Source organism: Triplophysa rosa, linkage group LG16 (assembly GCF_024868665.1).
Source record: "Triplophysa rosa linkage group LG16, Trosa_1v2, whole genome shotgun sequence".
NCBI lineage: Eukaryota > Metazoa > Chordata > Actinopteri > Cypriniformes > Nemacheilidae > Triplophysa > Triplophysa rosa.
Genome location: NC_079905.1, coordinates 16,431,927 through 16,452,986, shown reverse-complemented (window position 1 = coordinate 16,452,986; position 21,060 = coordinate 16,431,927). Strand labels below are relative to the sequence as shown.

The window sequence follows — 21,060 nt, the reverse complement described above, 5'->3', positions numbered from 1 at the left end:
TCACTGTTTGTTGCTTGTCTTGCCTTTCTTTAAAAAAATTAAGTTATTTTAAATCAGAAAAAATCTAAAAAGAAATTTGCTTTGCCAGTGATTTAATAGATTTGGTTTAGTTCACACAATACTCTCCAAGCGCTCTATGTTTGGCCCCTGTATGACCTTTTGGTTTGAACCTCGGTCAAAAATTATAGATGTTATGAGCCTCTCTGAGCACGTTTTTTGACGAATATGGGGTTTTGTTGACGTCTTGTATTCCTTAAAACGTTTAAAATGTCGCTTTAATGCTTGGGAATCATGCGTTTGATTAGGGGATCCATAAATCAGTCTGTTTGTCACACAGTAAGAATGTGACTAGGTCCAGATGCCTCTGTTACTGACTTTTATTATGTCCCTCTGTCTACAAAACACTTAGATTAATGCAGCATCTGTGACAGAGCAAACCGAACATAAACACTTTCAAACATTGAAAATGAATTCACATCTTCGCGTAAACCTTTAACGCTTGTTTTCTGAACCACCTTTTTGTCCCTTTGGGTTTTTTTTTCGGAAGGTTTGCGGTAGGTCGTCACTTCAAAAGTGCAGCGAGAGGTCTCCGTTTATTCCATCGTCCACACTGACTAACATTTGTATAAACGTTTCTTTAATAACACTACCAAACATTTGATTATTCTTAACATAGGCTAATATTTGTTCACGTAGCTTAAAAAAAAATATGGAACTTATATCTTTATGATTTATTTTCAAATGTTCGTATTGGAATGGTGTTGGATATAACTTAATAATAAAAGTTGTTGTCTAATGTTATCTAATCATATGACGCAATATACTATGTCCAACTTGATGGACCCTCAAAACAAACTTTGTTGTTAAAAAAACAAACCTAGAGGTTTGAATGAATAGCCTCATTGTCCTGCGGTGTTGATGCCCCACCGAGCTCTTATAGTTCAGGTGAAGCTCTGTCTCCTTTCTCGAAGGCCTTTATATTCCGTTTATCACTGATATAATCTCCATGCACACCCCACTCTCCTACGAGTATAACACACATGCTGGGCGCTGGCATTTGAACAGCTGCGATCCATATTCCTCTGTCTCCATATTTCAGTCAGCTGTCGAGGTTGTGTAAGGAGAGCTTTCGCATTCTGTGAAAACCGCAGTATGAACTTAAACAAGTTAATCGCGTAAATGTTCTTCCTGTGCTTTTAAAAACTAATTTTAGTTCAGTTATGTTTTAGTGTTTGTTTTAAAGGCTTTTGATTCACAAGTTTATGAAAAATAAAACTGCATTCCTGTTAAAAACACCCTTTTAACATTTTAAAGAGGCTATTTTCTAAATTATTTTTTTAGGCCATGTTGTCACATTTGTCGTTGGATTCTGCACTGTCAAATTATAAATTTCCAACGCTGATTAATAAACAACAGCTGCCTTTAGGGGTCGCCGTTGCCCTCCGATGCTTTTTTGCAACACTGACAGCTTCGTTGTTATAAACTGCCACTGTCTTTAAGTATTTAGGATGACTCTAAACATGTCGAATCAATAATAAATGTTACGGTCGTTTTAAAACAAGAATGGTGTTTAGCATGGTTGCGACATAATTTAAATTGATAAATAGATTTTTTAAAATCAGTCACTTAAACGTCAGAACGAAGTCAAATTGTGACATGCTGATTGTCAGACAAATACCCTTAACAAAACAAAAAAAGAAAACGATTAATAGTTTCACTGCGTCAGTTTAACCTTCAACATTTCCTTCTTTTTAAAGATTAGCTTTCGCGAGGCAATAGCGAAACTCAATAATGTCTTCGTGTCATGTGTTCAGTCATGGTTTTTGATTGAATAATGCTGAATTATTCAATGTACAATTACTGATGGCAAAAACAGAGTTAATCTCATTTGCTTTATTACACAAAAATATATCATATTCACAATTTCTGACAAATAATTCTTAATAAATCTGTAAAAGAAAAGCAGGCGAGCTACATGGAAAACTCGGACATGCTCAAATGAAATCAACTGAAAGAACAAAAATTATATTGCAGGATGGAAGTCTAAAAGAAATACAATTTTTGGTCTATTTGATGACGTAAATGCTGTTGTTTTATTGTGACATTAGATTCTTTAAATAATTTAGCTCTTTGAGAAAAGTTATGTGTTCATGAAATAGTCTTCAGAGCGCGCTGTGATGTTTCATGATGAGACCTGTATGAGTAGAGAAAATGGCAGAATTTAGAAAATGTATCAAAACATGATTTTAACCAAATAACTTAATCATGACACACAGCAAATAGTTGATAGTCTATAATAAAAGTATATTGTGCAATTCGCAAATTTCCCCGGTAACTCTTAAAATAACTATGTTATTATTTGTTAATTACCTATTATTAAACAAAGCTTCCATGCTCATGTATGTTTATCAAAATATGAACTACACTTTCATGTCATCTTATCAATTTACATGTACATTATTTAATTATGAACAAATTATGCACAATAACAAGAGTTATTACAAAATGTTTTAAAAAGTTGTTTTCAGTAAAAGTTGCTAGAAAGTGACCCAAACTCTATTATATTTTTGATTGAACAATTGTTTTTGTAATTCGTAAAGCAAACGATGGATTGACTTGATCCAAACCAGTGCTCCGTGTGCGTAATTTACCTGTCATGGATGACTGGAAATGGTGGTCTGGACGCAAGTGTCGGAGATTCAATTCTCTGAACGTTCTCTTGATCTATGCAAAATTAAAAAGATAATTAATTTAAAAACTTGCACTATAAACAAAATGGTATGTTGTAGATTCAGTAAATGTTAACGCCTGACGTTTGTGTTAAATAATGTGACAACATTTAATTAGGCCTAATTGCAATATATTATGCATACGAACCGTTATGTTTGACACTGAAACTGTCGGATGAGTTTTCACTGTCAGCCTCTAGACACGGAGATCCAGGGGCAGATGATGGCTTCTTTTCGGGATTCGTAACGGGGCTATGGTTTGGAAAGTGACTGTTCTGACTTAAAAGTGAACGCACACCCATCAGAGAATTTGCGCTAAGGAAAGCTGCGCTCGCCCAGTTGTGTAGTTTCCCAATTTGGCACGTATAAATTCCGTTAGTGGAGAGGAAAGCGGGATGGGGAGAGGGTGAGGCCCTGAGGCCTGTGTGCGTCGAGGGGATGCTGGCTTTCTGCGTATTATCTGGACTCGTCGCTGTCTCCGCCAAAGACCAGATTTTAGGTTTGCTGTTTCCAGGCCTCTGACACACCGGTCCACCAGGAGAAACCTCTCCGACGCTTTTTACCACACTCTGCTCTTTACTGCCTAACACAGGGCTGTCCGTATTTTTTAGCGCTGATGAGGATAATATCCGTGGTGTTTCGACGTTTTCGAGTTGATCACCCGACGTTTCTTTTTCCGCTGCCTTGTTTTGATCTCCTCTGGGCTCCTCAGCCTTGTCAATATCGATTGTTTCCAGATCGATTTCTTCATCGTCTTCGTTTTTGTCCGCGTCGTCATCATTGTCACTGTCGAAGATGCGTCCGTCTCTGTCCTCCGCGCTGCGACCCCAGGTCACTTTATTTTCCTTCTTGAGTCTCCGGCGCGCATTGGCGAACCAGGTGGACACCTGCGTAAGGGTCATTTTAGTGATGATGGCCAGCATGATCTTCTCACCCTTGGTAGGGTACGGGTTCTTTTTATGTTCCTGTAGCCATGCCTTTAGTGTGCTGGTGGTCTCTCTTGTTGCGCTCTTGGCCCGGGACGGGTCTCCGTACTGGTACTGACCATATGGGTAGAAACCGGGTGTAGTATGGACTGCAAATCCTGGTGGGTGAGCTCCGGGGTTATCCTTAAGCTCATACTGCGATCCCTGGGGAATGAAAAAAATAACAATGAGGGAAAGTCGCTTTTTTGGGGGTGGGGGGCTTGTTTAAAAAGATCCCAAACCTTTTTTTAAATTGGCCAAAAAAAGTTTGTTTAGTATATAGGCTTAATAAGGCCTTCAATTTCTAAGCACTACCAATAAAAACAAACCTTACATAATTGTTTATCAAGTCTTAGAGTGCGATAAATATTTAAACAAGTTAACAAAACAGATAAACTTGATGCTCTGATCTTTTAAAAAATTTATAAAGAGTACAGAAATAAAAGCTTTAACGCTTGTGTTGATTTGAATCGTTAAGAATTGTTTCAGTAATTTGTTCAGTTTGAATAGATACACTTACGGAGTTTTTTTATTTTTATTTTTTTATTCTGTGATTTCAGGTATAGCCTAATTACTAAGATTTCATACGTTTTTTAATTATTTCAGTTTTTAATAATTTCGGAGTGTTCTTTCAACTCACAAAGATTTAATCCACGCTTGTTTAAACTTTTATGAATACATTCTAATAGTTGAACATTATAAGAATGTAAATCTTACCATCTGGGAGAGCAGGGCCAGCTCGGCACTGTTGTAAGGTAAGAAGGCGCTATAGTTTTGCACGGTCCACGGATTCGCGTACATGCCCAGCATTGGCGTGATAGCAGTTGCTGTAGTCGCCGGATTTGCGCTGCTCTCGGAGCTTCCCTCGCGTGGAGAAGTGGGCATGATACCCGTTCGTTCGGCTCCGTACACCTCATGGGAGGCGTTTAAAAACTGCGGGTAACCCAGCTGGGGGAACGACATGTCCAACTCCAGAGGAACTCTGACAGAGATTTATAGAAGAGATGAGCAATCCACTCGTGACAAAATCACTGCAATAACTCTCGCTCGGTGCAGAAGCGCGGCTCTCGTGATGCGTCTCCCCTCCGGACCTCTCTCAATTTGAAGTTGACGGCTTGATTGGCATGCTACTTAAGCGCGAGGCCCCTCCTATCCGGGGCCACGCGTTAAGTAGACTGCAGTGTGTATTATTGTGTGTGTTTGTGTGACGGTGTGTCAGTGTAAACGAAGTGTTTCAGTTGCATTGCATACGTCTCGTTCGCGTCAAAGTGTTGAACATGACAACAAATATCTAAAACTGTAAATGTAAATGCAAAATAAACTGTAACTTTAAACAATTATAGACTATTGAGTGCTGTGTTGATTTTTTTACATTCAACATTTTACTCAAACAGCAGTTTAAATTCGTTGATATAGAAACATCTTAAAATTAAACATATCACATCATTATTCTCATTGTTTTCAATATTCTAATAATAACATAAAACTAACTTAGTTGCTAATAGTGGCACATGCAAGTAAATTCAATTAAAAAGGCAAAACAAAAACAAGATTTATTTAATGGATTGTATGCACGTTTAGCTTTTATTAATAATACATATTAATATTTTTATTATGCGTTATCCATACTAAATGAATTTTACATTTTAGTTTAATTATGCACTTTAATTTATAATCACAATTACAATCTTCCAAACATTTTGCACATCACATTCGCCAAATCAGGACCCCGTGCGCAGGTCAGAACTTTATGCAGCGCGCTTCTGATATCGTGGAGTGGAGAAAACGGTCATAATGGAGCGTAATGGTGAATTGATGGAGCGCAGAGAATCATCATCACCACTCCCTCCCTCTGAGCGCGCGCGCGCGCGCACACACACAAGCGTTTTCATGGCGTGCCAGAGAGGGTCTCAGTAATGTCCAACAGGGAAACAAACGATCCCGTTTATGGTAATTTGCACATTAGCATCACACAGGTTGTATCGTGATAAGGTGACAGGTTAATGAAATGCTCCATTCAGAGGAGCCATTTGATCCCTCTGAGAGGTTGTGATAAGGAGCCAACCAGAGAAGCCTGCAATTAAAATCACAGCATATCTCTCTATCCCAGTATATTTTCTCTCTCCTCCTCTCATCCACTGCTGGTAATGAGGGCTAACACCCCTGTCTGCGCTAATCCTCCCCCTGGGTGCACCTTGCTATCAGATGTTAGCTTTGTAATTATTTATCCAAAAAAGTCATAATTCCATGCGCGCGCTGCAAATGAGTTTGGCGGGCTGGTTAGTCGATTCTCTTCGTGTCCTGTGAAGCGAAGAGTCGCATTTAATGATTTAATTACAGCAGTTAGCCCTTCATTTGCCAGGAAAGATTTTTATATTGTGTGTGTGTGTGTGTGTGTGTAGGTATGGCTGTACCAAAATACTCACTAAAATGTCATCTTTGCTTAAAAATGATGCTTTAAATGAGATCAACAGGTGATGTACAAGGTTGTATGCTTTTTTACCCTATAGGATAGGAGTAGAAAAAAACATTCGCCTTGTATGAAAACAACAAAATATATCCTCACTAAATTAGTAATTGTATGTTTGTGTGTTTGTTTGATCTGAATGGATTTATAAACACGCTTAATGTTTTAAACTATATTCTTTAAATGCAGAAGTTTCTGTATTTATGCTATGTTATTTTTGTTATGTTTAGGGGTAAAGTTAAGGGAAACAAAATAGTACCCGAGTATAAAACCATCCAGTCAATGGCAAGTCTTTATCATTGGAGTACCAACATGTACAAGTTTAGCTATATCTGTGAGGGCCAAATGTCCTAACAGTACTGTAAAGACATTTTAAAGACATTGTCCAGTCCTAAAAATCAAGTTTTTATTTAAATATGCTCATATTCCTGCAAGGGTATAGGTTTAGAAAATAGGCGTTAACATTAACATAATATAAAATCTATGAAGTCTATAAATTGACCTCAATAATAAAGTGGAATAATATGTGTGTGTGAATGTAAGAGTCCGTGTTTAAAATATCTGTGACAGTTCATGACGCTGCACAGGATGTGGTACATTTTCTCACCGGCGAATTATACACAGACATTAAAGACATCGTATGGCGGGTGTCTTTTTGTTGAAAGATGCCAAATGCAAAACCTAGAGCCCATCATCATATAAATGAAACTACTTTCAATGCATTATTTATTTTAACTTTGCCGACTTTAAAAATCATGACAGCCTCAAAACGGTTGATTCGTTGATTTGTTCCCTATATCTATTCGGCTTTCACGCTGCTTTGAGATTTGTTATGAGTTTATGTATGTTCGGTATGGTTAGTTTTCAAAGATACTTTTTAAATCAGGTATGACGCTGTGCTGTTACTATAAACACAATGGCCAAGATGACTCTGCTGCGTATTCAGCGGTGCAGGCCTTTAGAAAGATTAAATAAAGTTAAGACAAATATTCATATGTGGATGAAGCACCTTTACAACAGAACGTCTAAGTAAATGTTTATGAAGAGAACTGCACACACACACACACGCGGAACAAAGTGTTTTCGAAAGACTACAAAATCCTGTCGCCTCACTGTTTTTAATTTAGTTCCTAAGACCATACTAAGCATTTTTATCTTATTGCTAACATGTGAGATTGGAACGAGATCTCCTTGTGTCTCTGCCCCCGACTGTGAGCGTTGGCACAGCACGGTTTTAATATGAAGGGTCTGACCCTGATTGTCATCTTTCACTTCATCTCCATCTGCCTCTGTATCTGATTTGATGACACGGGGGACCGTGGCTCATTTTGCAGTCCATTAACTGAGGGCAAGACTCCGATTCCCATGGGTCCCGGCGATTCCCCTTATTCCCTCACCCAGATACTCTCATCTGGTGAATCTCCTCACCTCTCTAACCTCCCCCTCAGTCGCTGACCTTTTTAACACTGTTGGCTAAACATTGCCTCCCTCTGTAATGAGCCATTAAAGTGAACGCATTAATGACCGTTTTGTGTGTGTGTGTCAAGGCAATACGAATCTGCAAGGAATTTCAGTTTCACATTTTTTGATTTGCAAATATCATCATTATACCTGTTGTCCTTGGCTTGTTGTAGTGCTTTATTGTGTTCATAAGATCCAGACATTTTTAATGAGGAAGTTGTAATGAAGTGGAGATGAATTAACCCAAATTGTGTGATTGTGTGTGTTGTAGGAATGGAGTTTTACATTGCATTACAGACGTGCATGCATGCCAACAGCTCCTTTCCTCCAGGAAGTCCTGAAGAAAGAGCTTCTGTAGGTACAGCTTGCACAGGCCTTGTGTTTATTTTCTTTTAACGATGTGTACACACACACGCACGCACGCACGCACGCACGCATGCATACACACACACACACACACACACACACACACATACACACACAGTAAGAAAATTAACAACGCTCTTCTGCTAGTGTGACCCTTTTGACTGCTTTTGTGGTCCAGGGTCACACATCCTTTTAATGGTGGTCTTAGACTTTAACACTTGCTCAAAACTAATAAACAAAGCACTAATGTTTGAAATAAAAAAATATGTAATGATGATTAAAATGTGTGACCCTGGACCACAAAAGCAGTCAAAAGGGTCACACTAGCAGAAGAAACTGATATTTATAAATGGTTAAAAAAAAGATTTCCATTGATGTATGGTTTGGTAGGATCGAAAAATATTTGGCCGAGATACAACTGTTTGAAAATCTGGAATCTGAGGGTGCCAAAAATCTAAAATTGCCTCTAAAGTTGTCCATCAGAGACATTGTAGCAGACAGTTGCTGAGAAGAAAAAGGTTTGTAGGCGTAATGACGTTGTGGAGAGTAGATGAACCCGAAAGCTGAAATTATAAGCTTTACAGTGATACCAAACTTGAGTAGGTATGTTCCCAAAGAGCGGGCAGCAGCGAGCGAAGTTTCTAGGCGTGATTTTGCTGCATCCACTCACAAAAATAAAGTATTAAAATATAAACTGTAGGAAATGTACAGAATATCTTCATGGAACATGATCTTTACTTAAAAGCGATTTTGACCCATACAGTCTATTGATGGCTAGTGCTGTAAATATACTCGTGCTACTTATGACTGGTTTTGTGATCCAGGGTCACGTTTTGAGATTTGGAGCCATAAATAAAAATATTGATTCATTTAACTTGTATACTTAATGATTTAAGTGCAACAAACATCAAAAATCAATTCAAAATGAGAAATACCAATAAGCTCTTGCGCACGAATGTTTTGGTTACTTACGCTTAAGACTAATAGGACATTCAAATTGTTGTTCATAATTGATCATAGATTGTGTAACTCATTTTCGTAGTATTGATGTTTTACAGTATAAAAACAGTTTTCTATGATGTCATTCAGGTGATTGATGTTTGCTTTGGTAAACCCTGCTCATCACATCATATTTCTTTTCAAAGTAATGAACATGGTCAAAATACATTTTCAGGTGTATTTCTGTGGAGAATCAAGTTCATTCAATAGTCAGGCATGAATTCTTTCAATACTTTGTTTTATTATTAAGTAGCCCAGATAAAAAAGTGCAACGTTAAGTCAACATAACAATTTAAGTTCAATCTACATGAGCATCAAGTTAAGTGAACTTAGGAAACTTTTAGGAAACTCGTTCATTGGTTAAATAAGAAAACAAGTTTAGTCAATCAATGGGTTTTGAGTGTAAATAAAAAAACGCATGTTATCTGGATAATCCATGTGCGCAAAAAACTAATTGAAGAAAAGACGACACATTTGTTAAGCACAACTGACGCGGAATTATGCAATTTTAGTTAAAGAAATTGAACATATTATTGTTGGGAAATCACAATTACCAAAATGGTATTAACCCTTCATGATTTCCTACACACATTGTCCTGCACCAATGAGCCAATTACCCCTGCAGTGTGCATTAAGAGATGACCAGATGACTGTGCAGTAGAGCTTTTGTAGGTGACAAAGACCCAGTGATAATGAGTGTAGAGTCCATTGATGAGCAGCAGTTTGATGTCATCACGGCTTCATTTCCCTACTTGTGCGAGAACAAAAAACCCAGCAGCAGAGATTGAGAGATTTTAACACTGATGACCCTTTTAAGTGCAACGAGCTGTAGATTGTTTTGTCTCTAAAAGTCAACACCAAATGAGCTGTTAGTTTAAAAACCACCACTGTCGAGAGTTAAAACAACCATTTTCTGCAAAACCAAGTGATGCCGGCCTAACACAACAAATGTTTGATGTTTTCATCTTTGATTTTTTTACATTATAGTTAACACCCTGAGGGAAAATGCTACCTGCTCATCAGCAATTAGCGGGTGGGTTTAAGTTTGTATGTAATCGGTTCCTAAGAGAGTCAATAGGCGTCATTAAATGTCAGAGATCCTCTGATAACGTGAACTCATTCCAGCAAAGGTCAACTGCCTGTAGCCCGATACAGTAGATCATTGTCCAGACCTGAGCGTGGCCGGGCTGGTTCAGTTTCACCGGTTCACCAATTAACCACTTCTAACACAAACTGTTTGCTGTCAAACTCAAATCCGTCATTTCCAACAGAGTTTCTGGATTTAACAGATGTTTTACACGATTGCTGACTGAATCGGCGAAGGCCTCCGCCCACTCTCGCGAGGGCAACAAAAAGCTTTCAGGCAGGTCCTGCATTTGAATCCGTTTCACAGTTTATTTATTCCTTTGTTTTACCTCCGGTCAGTTTAATGCTTAGCATGCACTATTAGCCATTAGCATTGCTTTCAGGCTCACTAGGTTGCTGATCTTAGAAGCTTAAAGCGCTGCCCAGTGCTTTGTTGTGTTCATTGATGCTCAGAAGGGGGTTCTGGGGTTAACACAATAGATGAGGGGGCAGGAGAGGTTGTCGGCTGGGCGGTGGGTTGGTTGGAAAAGGTACCCTGAAGTGGAACCTTGTTGATTTGGGTGGGATAACCTTGCATGCGAATGCATCTCATTCCTCTTTATTAGATGAGAAAGCTTACGTCGTGATGTCGTTGTCTTGAAAATATTTCAGAAGTGAAAGTTTGACATTTTGTATTGTTGTAACTCCCAGGTTTGCTTTAATGCAAACGTTTTTTTCTTCAGTTATTCCTTTTTTTATTCTATTGTGCCCCGTGACGTCTCTTGCCATCTGTCGAATTATCTCTCTATGAAGAAAAGTCTGTTACATTCATTGCTAAAATCTGGCCACCGCACGAGCGTGTTTTGCTTCGCCGAACCTCAGGGACCAACTGGCTCCCCCAGGACTGAGCACCCCTCGTGGGGAGGGATAAATAGTGTATCCTTTACAGAGCAGGCCTTCATCCACTCACCAACCCCCATGGAGCACAAGCTACATCAATCGACACCACCAAGCCTATTGTCTGCGCCGGGATTTAATCAGGTATTAGTTACCCAAACTGCGAGAGAAAGCTTAAAGACGGTAAGCATAAGTGATCTCCATAGTTACCTTACAGCTCATAGTCTTGAGTATTATTAGATTAAAGACCGCAAACTGCAGGAGGAATGGGACGGAGAGAAAGGCTAAATCCTATAAAAAGCTTATACAGCCTTTTGTATTAAACAGGCTGGATGAGGACTTGAAAGTAAACTTTTTGTTGGTAGTCAAGGCAGTCAGATTGGTCACTTACATCTGGCATCTCATTTGATGATTCCTGAAAGTCAATGTGAGGTTGCTACCCCGGCCTCCAATGCAACATTCCAGGATTTCCCTAAAATACGCACGACGTCCAGGGCTGTATCAAATTATAGGAGACAGACTAGAAGACAAACATATGTCAGGCAGGAGCAGTGTTTTAGGAAAAGCTTTATTCTTTTCATGTAGGGGAGGTGGAGGCCTCTGTAATATTCGAAAGAATGTCGGCATTACCTGGAGTGTGCCCCATATGTTTCTACTTCCTGTCGGAAAATATTCAAAACTTCCTGAGATGATCTCCAGCCTCAACTGGAGGAAATTTCACCTCTGGTGTCACAGTCCACATCCCACCCATACCGAAGAGCTTACAAGAACAATATGTGGTGTGTGTGCAGACCTGCAGCCGGAACAATGTTGTCATGAGAATTTGTGAGAAGGGTTCGAAAGAAGGGCGACCCGGGCTGCACCGATGGGACGTGATGGTTATGGTACAGACGCCAGACTGTCATTAAGTACTCACTGGCCTAATTATAGATTTAAACGTGGCTTAAGTTAAAAGAGAATATATCATTAATTTCAGACAGTGACAACCTCATGTTCTATTGCTACATTTATTAATCATGGGGTATTAATAATTGATGTTTAAACAGAACCCAACCGAGTATTTAATTTCATCCATTATATATCCCGTTGAAGAATGAATGTCAAATTGAATCGGTCGGTATAGATAAAGCATATTTTACATTTTATCATCTCAGACACTCAGATTAAACTCTTTTCTCTGCTCATTAAGTTCTAGGAGAGAACGAACCTCTCTCCTGAACCACAAATACAGAAACCAATTAGCAAGTGTGTGATTTCTTTTCCTAGTTAATGATGCTATTAACTCGTGATAGCCCTCTTGCTGTTTGCGTTATCACTTGCCCCCGTAAATAGTCCCAGTTGCTGCTTTAGTGCTTTTTTCTCAGTCTGGTGTAAGTCACCGGGCGTTTGCTGGGCTGTTTCTGTGCCATGTGGCTCTTAACTAATCAGGGACAGACCTGTGTCAGTAAACACACAGATGCAGGACTGGGATGGGAACTTCTGGTCCGGACATAACCAATGTAAGCACACACACACACACTATTATCTCAAAGATATAAAAACGACACTACTAAAGATCTCTCAACAACTGCAATTTTATGAAATTTTGCATAATTACAGAAATAGACTGCAAAAGTCGAATGTAAAATTGTTATTTTATAATTGTTATTTTTCAGTATTTTCTGGCGCCCCAGCTGCCGGAATATTACAGTTTTGTACATTTTTTTTACAGTGTAATCGTTTTTTAATAAAATATTTACTTACCCCTAATTCTAATAATAAAAGTTGGCTTTGAACCATCTGAGGCACTTTCAAATTGCTTAATTTATTTTATTTCTAAATTGCTGTTCATTTTGGGGAAAAATCTTAATTCTGTACTAAAAATCAGTTTTAATCCAAACCTTCTTCAAACTCTACAAGAGAAGAGAAATTAGACTCATAAAATTAGAATAGAAAATCTGACTTCATACTTAATTTTACTTAACTTATGTACCGTATACTGCCGTGCAAAGGCAAAAAGCCGTAACTTCGTTTTTGGGACTGTCAGGACCTCCTTTATCATGTGCATAATTTATTATGTGTAATTTCCCTTACTAAAACATGTCGACTAAGAATCTTAAGTCATTGACTCATAAGGTCGTTTCCCTTTGTTGGGGAGTATATTTACTCTATCATGTGGGAACATTCGCAGGTTTTGTCGTATTTTTTAACTGACTATTTTGTATTTACACTACAAATTTTCCCTAATCCCCCTAACCCCAGACACACTTGAGCCAGATTAACTGGTGGAAGGGCAATGTAATGAAGCTTAATTAAGGAAGCCTGTGTTAGCTGTTGTTTTAGCAAATATTTGACCAATAGCAGCACCTCTGTGATGCAAGAAGATAACCACATCTTTGTTTTCTCACCCAGCAGACATGGGTCACCTAAAATAATAAGATACAGGTCCAAAGCTTATCGTCTTCATCAAACAATAATAAAGATGTATTAGCCGATGTCCAAAGTAAAAGTTATACTTTTAATATTAAATCAAGCACAGAACTGTGGATAAAACAGTGGCTCTTATTCTCTCCATCTGAAGATGTTTGGGGCAGCTTCAGCTTTGGCTCACAGTGATATACTATATCCTTGAATAATGACGGCTCTATTTGTATTCCTCTCTCTCCCTTTCTCTATCTCTCTCGGCCTTCTCTCTCTCACACACACACACACACACACATAAAAAATCTAGATAATTACTTAAGTCATGACAGATTGTCTCAGCGTAGGTCACTTTAAGGGGCACCCGCTCTCTCTTTCTCCCTCTCTTGCTCTCTTTTCTCTGCCCAGCCCTCCTAGGAGCGCCTGGTAGGACAGTCTCCCTCCAGGGTTAATGATTTCCGCCCGGTTGGCTGGCAGAGTTTCTGCCAGCACAGGTTGGAATGAGGTAGCAGTGTGGGTGATGCTGCCATCTGTCCCAGTGAAGTGCCCTGTTTGGTGCCCAGCTGGTGTGGAACCGCTAACGAAGAAGGAAGTCTTTTTTAAACCATTTCTCACGCTTGCTCCCACTTTCTCTCTTGGTCCGATTTGAGAAATATTTCCCAAAGCCAATAGGGTTATAGTTCTGTCTAGTTCTGACTTCAGTTATATTGATACACTGTAAATCCAGTAAAAAACCTTCCCAGGAGGCGGGGGCGTCAGAAATATTGCGTAAAATAACGTTTTTCTCTAAAATGACACTTTCCTCTGTTTTTCTTGAACATGTGTGGTTTTTTTCTGTAATTTGATGGTTTCCGACTATTTCAAAAGTAGCCTGTGAAAAAAAATCTCAGCTGGGGCGTCAAATATACCGTAAATTAATTTTTCCTTCGTAAATATTTCTTTTAAGTTTTTCCTGTTTTTCTTGTAAATTTGCAGTTTTTTCTGTAATTTGACTGTTTTGACCTTATTTCAAAAATATGTGAACAATTAAAAAAGAACTGTAAAATGATGTTGTTTTTAACGGGGCACTTGTAAATGGAGCTGGAAATTGAGAAACTGTTATTAGATTCTAACTGGTTCCATTAAAAAATATAACATACTGTACATATGAGTTTTGTTGTGATCAGTACTATTTCATTAAGAAAATAAATATTTTCCAAATTGGATTCCATTTGTGGTACCACTAAAAGGTCAGTGAAAAATCATTAAAAGACTGTTTAAACAATTTTTGCAAGAAACTTTTGAAACAAAACAAAGAAATCACATGACATTTTTTTTATCTAAACATTTTCAGCAAATTTAAAAAAGGTGTTACCTCCCTCTTTACATAAAGCTATCATATTGTTTTTGAAAACATAGCATATAGCACACAAATGTTTTGGCCAACTTTCAGTTGTTTTTTTTATCATTTTGAAGCTTGACAGCAGCCATCCTCATTCATTTCCATTGTATAAAAGAGCAAAATTACCATTCTGCTCATCTCATGATTTGTTCTAAACCAAAAGAGTTTTGGAACAACATGAGGGTGAGTAAATGATGACACAATTAGAATTTTAATGTGAACCATCTCTTTAGTTGCACGTGTAATGTTAGTTAAATAAAATTCTTCTTTCTCTTGCCCCACCCACGTGCCTCACATCCAACCAACCATTTCTTTCATTCCAACAATACCTTTCCTCTCCTACTTTGTGTTTCCCCTCCTTTTATTCTCATTCTTTTCTCCGTCTCTTACTGCGCTCACTCTCCCTGTCTCTCTCTCTCTCTCTGGCACCTCGTAAAACAGCTCTATCTAATTGGTGCCGTTGGCTTTTTGGCAGTGTGTAGAGAGTCTGTCTCTGAGGAATAGAATGAGGCTGTGTTTAAACTGTGCAAACACACACATTTGTGTCAGAGAGTGGAGGTCTACCGCATTTACTGCCCTCGGGGCTTCTAGAGGGAAGAGCTCAGCGGGTCCGTCTGAAGTTCGCCAGATTATCACCTCCTGTCCTCTCCCACAGTTACAACAGCACCTCCTAATCCACTTCATCCTCTCATGGTCTAGTGCAGCGTGAGGGTAAAGGGTTATATTTCAGAGTCCTATTATTACATTCATGAGGGTAAGCACTGCGGATAACATAACTTCAACAGTTCAGATAGAATCTCGCTAAGATAATTATCACTATTAATATTGGTCATAATAGTGTTGCGTTTTGATCAGTAGGGTCAACCCTAAGTATTATAGAGGAGATGTGCTTTTTTGAGTGGTCTGAATGACTGTTTTTAACGTATAGACAATACCAATATGCCTCAGACATTGAACGGGACTAGAATATTAAACGGCTTTCGCATGTCAGAAACGATTTCGTAGTTCCAGAAGTATCCAGTTTTCGTTGTGTTCGCACTTCAGAACCCGGGAAGAATTTTAAAGTGTTACATGACATAAATACAGTATATAGAAAGCTGATGTTGGTGGCGTTTACCCGTTGTCTTTATCTTCACATTTGGTTTTTATCTGTCTCGGTGATGTGTAGCACTTTAAATTGTCATAAGAGATTTCGACGGTCTTCGGCGATCTTGTGTCCTTGTGTTCAATACTCAAGAACACAAGTAAAGAGAATGCATAAAAAGTACTTGGATGTATTCTTGATATCAATTAAGCATGCATTGAATGCAGACCTGCGCGTACCGAACCCACTTGATGTCCCAGAAGTCATTGTGGTTCATCCATCCGAGTTGGTTTTCCAAGGACACTGTTCTTTGCGATCTTAGTTCTCCTTTGAGCTTTTCCAATTGCAACTTATGTGCCTACGTCTCAGTTATCACAAAACCCTCCACAGACAACAAAAACACAACTGGGATTGCGCTGTCCTTCAGTTTTTTTGTTTTTAAATGCCGACTTTCACGACTTTTTTAAAATGCCGAATCACTTCAGAGGTCCTAATGCCAGTGCGAATGGAACCAGAGGGAAATCTTGGTTTGTTAACGACAGCCCTCTTTAGTTCCATAACTTCCTAAAATGATCTAGTATGACAGCGGTTTGGACACTTGGGCATATAGCCTCTTCAAGTTGGCAACAATCCACTCAAAGCGCGTTACCAAAAACATCGTAACACCCCAGCAACCACCCATAACACCCTATCATGACACCTTCGCGTGGACATGCACCACTAACAGTTCAGATTCTCTATTTTGCAGTGATTAATAAAAAATGTCTAAAGGGAACTCACTGCACTGTTAAAAAGCAAACAGACAATAATGACCTTGTTGAGAAACAAGCGATGCAATGCAAGTGAAACATCTTTTATAAATGCATCTAACATTAGGATCTAGTTATTCATTCACAGATTCGCTCCGCCATCTCTGTTCTCACACTGCAAGTGTGAATAGATCAAAGCACCCGGATACATTGTTGACCTGTCATTTGTGTAGATCTGTCCATTTGCAGTCTATTCGCTTCATTCTCTTTGTCTGCCGGCATAGCAGCCTGCATGGTGCTGTTTGCCGAGACGCAAAGGGCTCTGCAGAGAGGTCAAAGGTTTTGCCCGGCTACTGTGTTCGGGTCACCGGGAGCTTGGCTTGGGGTCAGAGGTTGCTGGGGTACAGTAGGATTGTCCGTGACTTGGCAGTCCATCACACGGCCCCCGTGTGAAAAAGCAAAGCTTTCTTTAAGAATCAGACGCGGTCGCATCCTCACAATTTGCTTCGAGCTCACCTCCCATTCAACCTGTTGCCATGAGATTCGCTGCTGAGCGTAGGCAAATTCGGCCCCCCTGGGCAATTCAAGGCTTGTCTGTATTGTCCAGGGTGTGTAAGTGGTAATCATTAGACGCCATTAAACAACGGGAGCATTTAACAACGTATTGGGTGGCTGAAAAGAGGTTGACCATTCAGTTCGAACGTCTAATTGAAAGAAAGAGAGAGTTTGATATTTTCTTTGCGCTTTTGCTTTCTAATGCGATGGCAATGGAAATGTCACGCCATTAATTCGCACATTATTATTTTGAGAAAGAGAAACCCTGATGCCATTAGGCAGGAAAAAGAAATAAAGAAATTACAGAAAAAACAAAGGAGGGGTGGAAAGTTAAAGGCACTGCAAAGAAGACATTAACAACCGCCGCATATTGTCTGCATTTCTTTTGTGTTCCAGAGAAAAGGCGGAGCTCATCGGGAATGATATAGGGTGAGAAAGAGAGAGAGAGCTGGAGGAAGAGAAACACAGTCAATGTTAACTTGTAAATCCCACAAATGCTTAACTTCATTACATGGCAATTATCATCAGTAATTGGGGGGACAATGGCTTTGGCGTCGTTTCAGGGCCGGGATTCGGGGCAGAGGTGGGAGGCATGAAAGGGTCAAGCCTTTTACATAATATTAAGTGAATGGGACCCTGGTTACAGTGAGAACAAAAAGCAATGCACCAATTCTTCTGTGGTGGTTAAAGTTTAGGCCTAATGGGAGTGGGAAGTCACCAATCTGTAAATGTTACAGCCGTAGTTTGCTGGATGGGCGGAATGCGTTTAACAACTTTAGGGTCATGTATAGGTAAACACAAGTTCATCTTGTTACACATCGGTAAGTATTCTTGGTTTACACTTTATATTAATGTGACACAAATGTATTATTAACTACTTGCTTGTTAACATGCATATTGGTTGTATATTAGTATATAAAAAGCATATATAAATGCCTGACCTTATTCTACATGCCTTAAACCTACCCAATACCTAAACCTCAAAACTACTTTATAAGATGTAATTAGGAGTTTAAAGTCATAGTTGATAGTTAGTTAGTTAATAGTGAGAAATGGACACTAATCTGAAGTGTGACGGAGTTCTTTATTTGTGGTCATTTCAACAGATTGAATTAACTAGCTCCCATATTAGATTTTTTACAGATCCCAAACAGGGGTGTATGCCAGTATTGACAATAATCGTCGACCAACTCGGCACCCTTTTTTGCCTTAAGAGAAACAATGGAGACAAACTCTCTCTCTCCCTATACTCATATTTTGATTTATTATGTAATTTCTTTACCAAAAAATGAAAGATTAACTTGACTAAGAGCAGCATTTATTTCTTTTTAAAACTCTTTTCAATAGATATTTTGATCTAAAAAGTTATAAAAGTGAATTATTTTGGCTGTGATAATCATGTAGTGAAAATCTGATATTGTGACAATGCCATCAAAAAAATTGGGATTAATACTAAAATCAAATGATTTGATAAAAATATATTTTATCAGTTAAATAATCTGCTTAATTGTTTGTTTTCCCACCTGTAATAAATGGTTCAGACATGATTTGAAAGCCTTGTGTTCACTATTTTATTACAATGGCCATTTATTAAGCTACACGTTTTCTAAGATTCGCATGCATATTAAAATAACCAGCCAACAGCACAAGAAGCCAAGCAACTTATTAGAGATTTTTCTTGGCACTTGTAAAAACGAGGAGTTTTTGGCAGCCAGCAACCTTCATCTAGTCACGTTCTTTAGCCCTAATACACATCAAACAAACACTCTGCTTTATCTGTCCTGCCACAAAAAAAAAAAAAAACGATCAGATTACTGACACATGCCAGTACCGGAGCTTTTCTTTTAGTGCTGGTGGACAGGAGGCAAAATAATATTTCGATTGATTGAGACCTTCCTCTTCTCAGGTTTAACCCGGCATAGTAATCATATTGGCGGAGGTCAACAGTGCTTGGCTGCCATCATCACTATCTTATTAACCCTGTGGCCTGCAGAGATCCACAAAAACACGTCGTACAAGAGCTTCATTCAGTCCTCGGGCTGGACTGGAGGAGGGAGGCTGGAGTATTATGAGACCTAATCGTGGCGAGGTCAAATATTTATGAAAGCCGCTTAAGAGAGAATGTGTTTAAAAGCCGGTGCAGTTCAACGTTAGGATAAAGCCTTTTTAAGTTTTGTGAATGATTAAAGGCTGCTAATTCTAAAATGATGATTATGACTTCAACAACATTATAAATGCTGTTTCTAGCAGTGAGGGGACATCTGAAAACCTGAGAGAGTTTGCTTACTAAGCTTTTTGACTGATGCACGTACAAATGAAAAGAAAAACTGATCCCGGTTTCACAGACACGGCTGAGCTTAAGCCAGGACTATGCCTTAGTTGAGTTAAGATATTTATGTCGCTTTTATAAAAATGCCTTAGAAGAATACATTACTGGTGTGCATCTTAAGACAAAACAATGGCACTGATATATTTTAAGATATTTCTGGGCAAGTTATATTCAGTTAAGACAGGTCAAACATTCATTTTAGTCTGGGACTAGCTTTAAGCCTTGTCTGTAAAACCGGGCCTACAAGTTTTACGCATCACAGTTTATGTTATGTCTGTCTATAGGAAAAAGACCATTTCAAAATCAGTTTTCTGTTTGTAAAATGTACTGTTTATTGGTAGCTCTGTGTTAAGTACTGTATATATGATTGTATGTTTCATTCTGTGAACAGCTAACAATATTTCTACCAAATGTCTATTTGCATTTATTTGCAGAAAATGAAAACTGGAGAAACAGGTGAAGATAACAGAAAAGATGCTCTGTATTTTTTCAGACCTCAAATATTGCAAAGAAAACAAGTTCAAATTCATTTTTAAGTAATACAACAGTAATAGTTGTACATGTACATTTAGGAAATGTTTAAAACACTTATTTATGTGATAACCTTTTTATGCTGCCAGTCTTTCACATTCCTGAGGTTTGATTTTGTTGAAATTCAACAGACAGTTGATGACAATTTGGAATGGTCTCTTAATTTTTTCCGAGGCTGTAGATATAGATACAACGTGTCAGCTTTAAAGTCTGAGCATCACATAGTGTGTAATCCCAATGAAATAGCACTTTAAGCTTATACTTCTGTATAGCAGTCAGTGTATCTGCTCCACTCATTACATAGTGTAATATACAACCTGATGATACATTAGACCAGATCAGCCATGTAAACCCAAACATTCCTCTCTCTCTCTCTCTCTTTCTCTCTTTGAGTGTTCTAACAGGATGGACTAAGGACAGCAATAAACAGATGTGGTTTACATCTGACAGTAAATGGCACATGAAGCTGACCCCCTGTAAGAAACTCCATATGAGTTTCTCAGTCTGTAATCAGAAATGATAAGCATTATTCTGGCAATAAACTACCGCTTTGTGACAATGATCACTGTAAGAAGGCTTTTATGAATCATGTTGGAACTAGAGAAAAATGCAAAGGCTGTTTATTTTTTGCTCAGTTTTGATACACTGGGTAAATATGTGAAAAAATCTAAATGTGCGTGCGTATGTGTGTGTGTAATTAAAGTGCAGTTAGCTTTGTACAGCAGGTTCCTGGAGAGGTGCTTGTTATCCAGTGTCCATGTGTTTCTGACCCCCATAGTCAGTCACATCATTGTCCTTTCCCACTACACACTCTCTAATGAGTCATGAGGGGATTGAGTGTGTGGAGCAGAATAAAAACACCCAACTAACATCTTCTCCTCATCTACTCTCAACAACCATCTTCTCCTTCACGCACTTCACTACTGGGAATGTGGAAATGATGTCATCTCCAGTGTTAGACCTTCCAAATAGATTTGCGTATTTGATGATGTTTTGTTTGTCTGAGACAAACTTCTGTGTTTGTAGAATATTCACTTTCAGACCGAGAAGGGTAAAGTTATTCGCTAGTTCTCCTGCAAGTT

General features: G+C 38.7%; 1 protein-coding gene across 1 annotated transcript; it reads right to left on the bottom strand.

Moving 5' to 3' along the window:
• Positions 1-1,895: 1,895 nt before the first annotated feature.
• Positions 1,896-4,776, bottom strand: irx1b (iroquois homeobox 1b). Its single transcript, XM_057355087.1, has 4 exons — positions 4,412-4,776; positions 2,878-3,859; positions 2,652-2,724; positions 1,896-2,194 (listed from the first exon to the last, which is right to left on the bottom strand). The coding sequence occupies exons 1-4, from the start codon at positions 4,655-4,657 to the stop codon at positions 2,149-2,151; spliced, it is 1,347 nt and encodes a 448-aa protein (XP_057211070.1). The 5' UTR covers positions 4,658-4,776; the 3' UTR covers positions 1,896-2,148.
• Positions 4,777-21,060: the final 16,284 nt, after the last annotated feature.

Coding starts and splice junctions, on each gene's coding strand:
- irx1b (XM_057355087.1), bottom strand. CDS start 4,657: ATGTCGTTCCCCCAGCTGGGTTACCCGCAGTTTTTAAACGCCTCCCAT. Junction 3,860..4,411: donor TGGCCCTGCTCTCCCAGATG/GTAAGATTTACA, acceptor TTCATTCCCCAG/GGATCGCAGTATGAGCTTAA. Junction 2,195..2,651: donor TTTCCAGTCATCCATGACAG/GTAAATTACGCA, acceptor CTACTCATACAG/GTCTCATCATGAAACATCAC.